Source organism: Myotis brandtii, unplaced genomic scaffold (genome assembly GCF_000412655.1).
Source record: "Myotis brandtii unplaced genomic scaffold, ASM41265v1 scaffold940, whole genome shotgun sequence".
NCBI classification, from domain to species: domain Eukaryota; kingdom Metazoa; phylum Chordata; class Mammalia; order Chiroptera; family Vespertilionidae; genus Myotis; species Myotis brandtii.
The window spans coordinates 842,103-843,697 of record NW_005371877.1 but is presented as its reverse complement, the minus strand read 5'-3'; the positions used below and the strand labels follow the sequence as shown (position 1 = coordinate 843,697).

Here is a 1,595-nt window from a genome sequence, read left to right as displayed (position 1 = left end):
TCTCCATCCCTCTCCCTCCAAGGACAGGCCGGGCTGGGGCCTCACCTCAGAGCGTCTGCAGGCACAGCGGGGCGGGGAGGTGGTCGTGGGGACCAGCCAGCAGGCAGGAGCTGGGGCAAGGGGTGCTCTCTCCTCTCCCCTCTTCCCCGTCGCCCTCCCTCTCCTTCCTCATCCAGCTCCCATCCCCTCCTGCCTCTCTGGTCTTCCCTGGCCCCCTCCCCCCCCTCCCCCCAAGTGCTTCTTGCTTCTGCTTCTCCCTTTCACCCCTTCCCCCTCTTTGTGTCCTGGTCCCCCCTGAACTCCCCTCCCCAGAACCCACAGGGATTTCTTCAGACCCAGAGTGGGGACAAGCCCTCTCTTCTGGTGGTTGGTGGAGTGGGTGCTGGGCTCAGCTGCAGAGCAGGAGCCGGGGGACCCCAGGGGCCTGCAGGCAGGAGGGGACCCCAGTCTCACGTGGTCTCTCTCCCCTCTCCCCATGCTGGCTGGTGCGGTGGTGACCAGAGGAGAAGCCAAGACCCAAGTGAGTGCGGGGCCCAGGCCAGGCTGGACGCCGGGGTGGGGGGCACCGGCTGGGGTGTGAGGCTGGAGCTGGGTGGGAGGAAGCCGAGTGTGCAGGCTGGTTGGGGACCAGGTCACCCAGGAAACCGCCACCCCCAGGGCTGGGGCCCGGGTGCCCCCAGGGAAGACGCTGCATTTGGCTCCGTGGGGGATGCGTTGGCACCAAACCCTGAGGGAAAGTGGCCTCTCAGTCGCTCCTGGACCTGCAGTGGAACATTCCAGCTGTCCCGTGCAGGCTTTCTGAGAATGGGGTGATTTGGGGCAGTCGGTGCCTCCCCCACAGCCGGGGACCAGACTCCACCTGGGCGCTCTGTCCCCAGGGACAGGCACAGACTCAGGTCCAGAGGGGTCGGCTCAGCCCTGGTCTTTCAGTGCAGGCCAGGAGGACTTACTGCGGGGGGGCGGGGGGCAGCCCAAGGAAGGAAGGGGGACCGGGAGTTGGGGGAGAAGAAACATCGAGAGGGGGACCATGGCCCTCCACGTACCCTCTCTGGGCCCCCCTCACATCTCCCGTGTTGTGGGGTCTGCCAGGGCCTGAGACAGGAAAGAGGCAAAAAGTGGGGTGCGCGGGAGGAGGGTCTGGTCCCCAAACCCACTTGGGAGCCACGGCGGGCCCAGACCGGGCGGGGGACCGGGAGTTGGGGGAGAAGAAACATCGAGAGGGGGACCATGGCCCTCCACGTACCCTCTCTGGGCCCCCCTCACATCTCCCGTGTTGTGGGGTCTGCCAGGGCCTGAGACAGGAAAGAGGCAAAAAGTGGGGTGCGCGGGAGGAGGGTCTGGTCCCCAAACCCACTTGGGAGCCACGGCGGGCCCAGACCGGGCTCCGTGACCTCCCGCTGCCCCGGGCCTGCGCGTCCCTCCGGCTGGAAGCAGGGCCCCTGGCAGGGAGGGTCCTTCCCGCCTTTATCGCATTGGTGAGATTTCAGGGATGTTTTTTTAATCCGAGTGTTCTGACTTCTCCGGCGGTAAGCACGTCAGCCACAGCCCGCGGTACGTGACTGCACGTCCGTGCCTGTGTGCTCGGCTGGGCTGGG

General features: G+C 66.7%; 1 protein-coding gene across 1 annotated transcript in view; it reads left to right on the top strand.

Moving 5' to 3' along the window:
* The window catches only part of TNNT3 (troponin T type 3 (skeletal, fast)), a gene marked incomplete at its 5' end in the record, with an annotated part of 30,717 nt that overhangs the window by 3,364 nt on the left and 25,758 nt on the right, over window positions 1-1,595 (top strand). Inside the window, one exon of the mRNA XM_014533105.1 lies at window positions 502-520. Within this exon, the coding sequence (XP_014388591.1) occupies window positions 502-520 (19 nt within the window). The remainder of the gene's footprint in view (window positions 1-501; window positions 521-1,595) is intronic.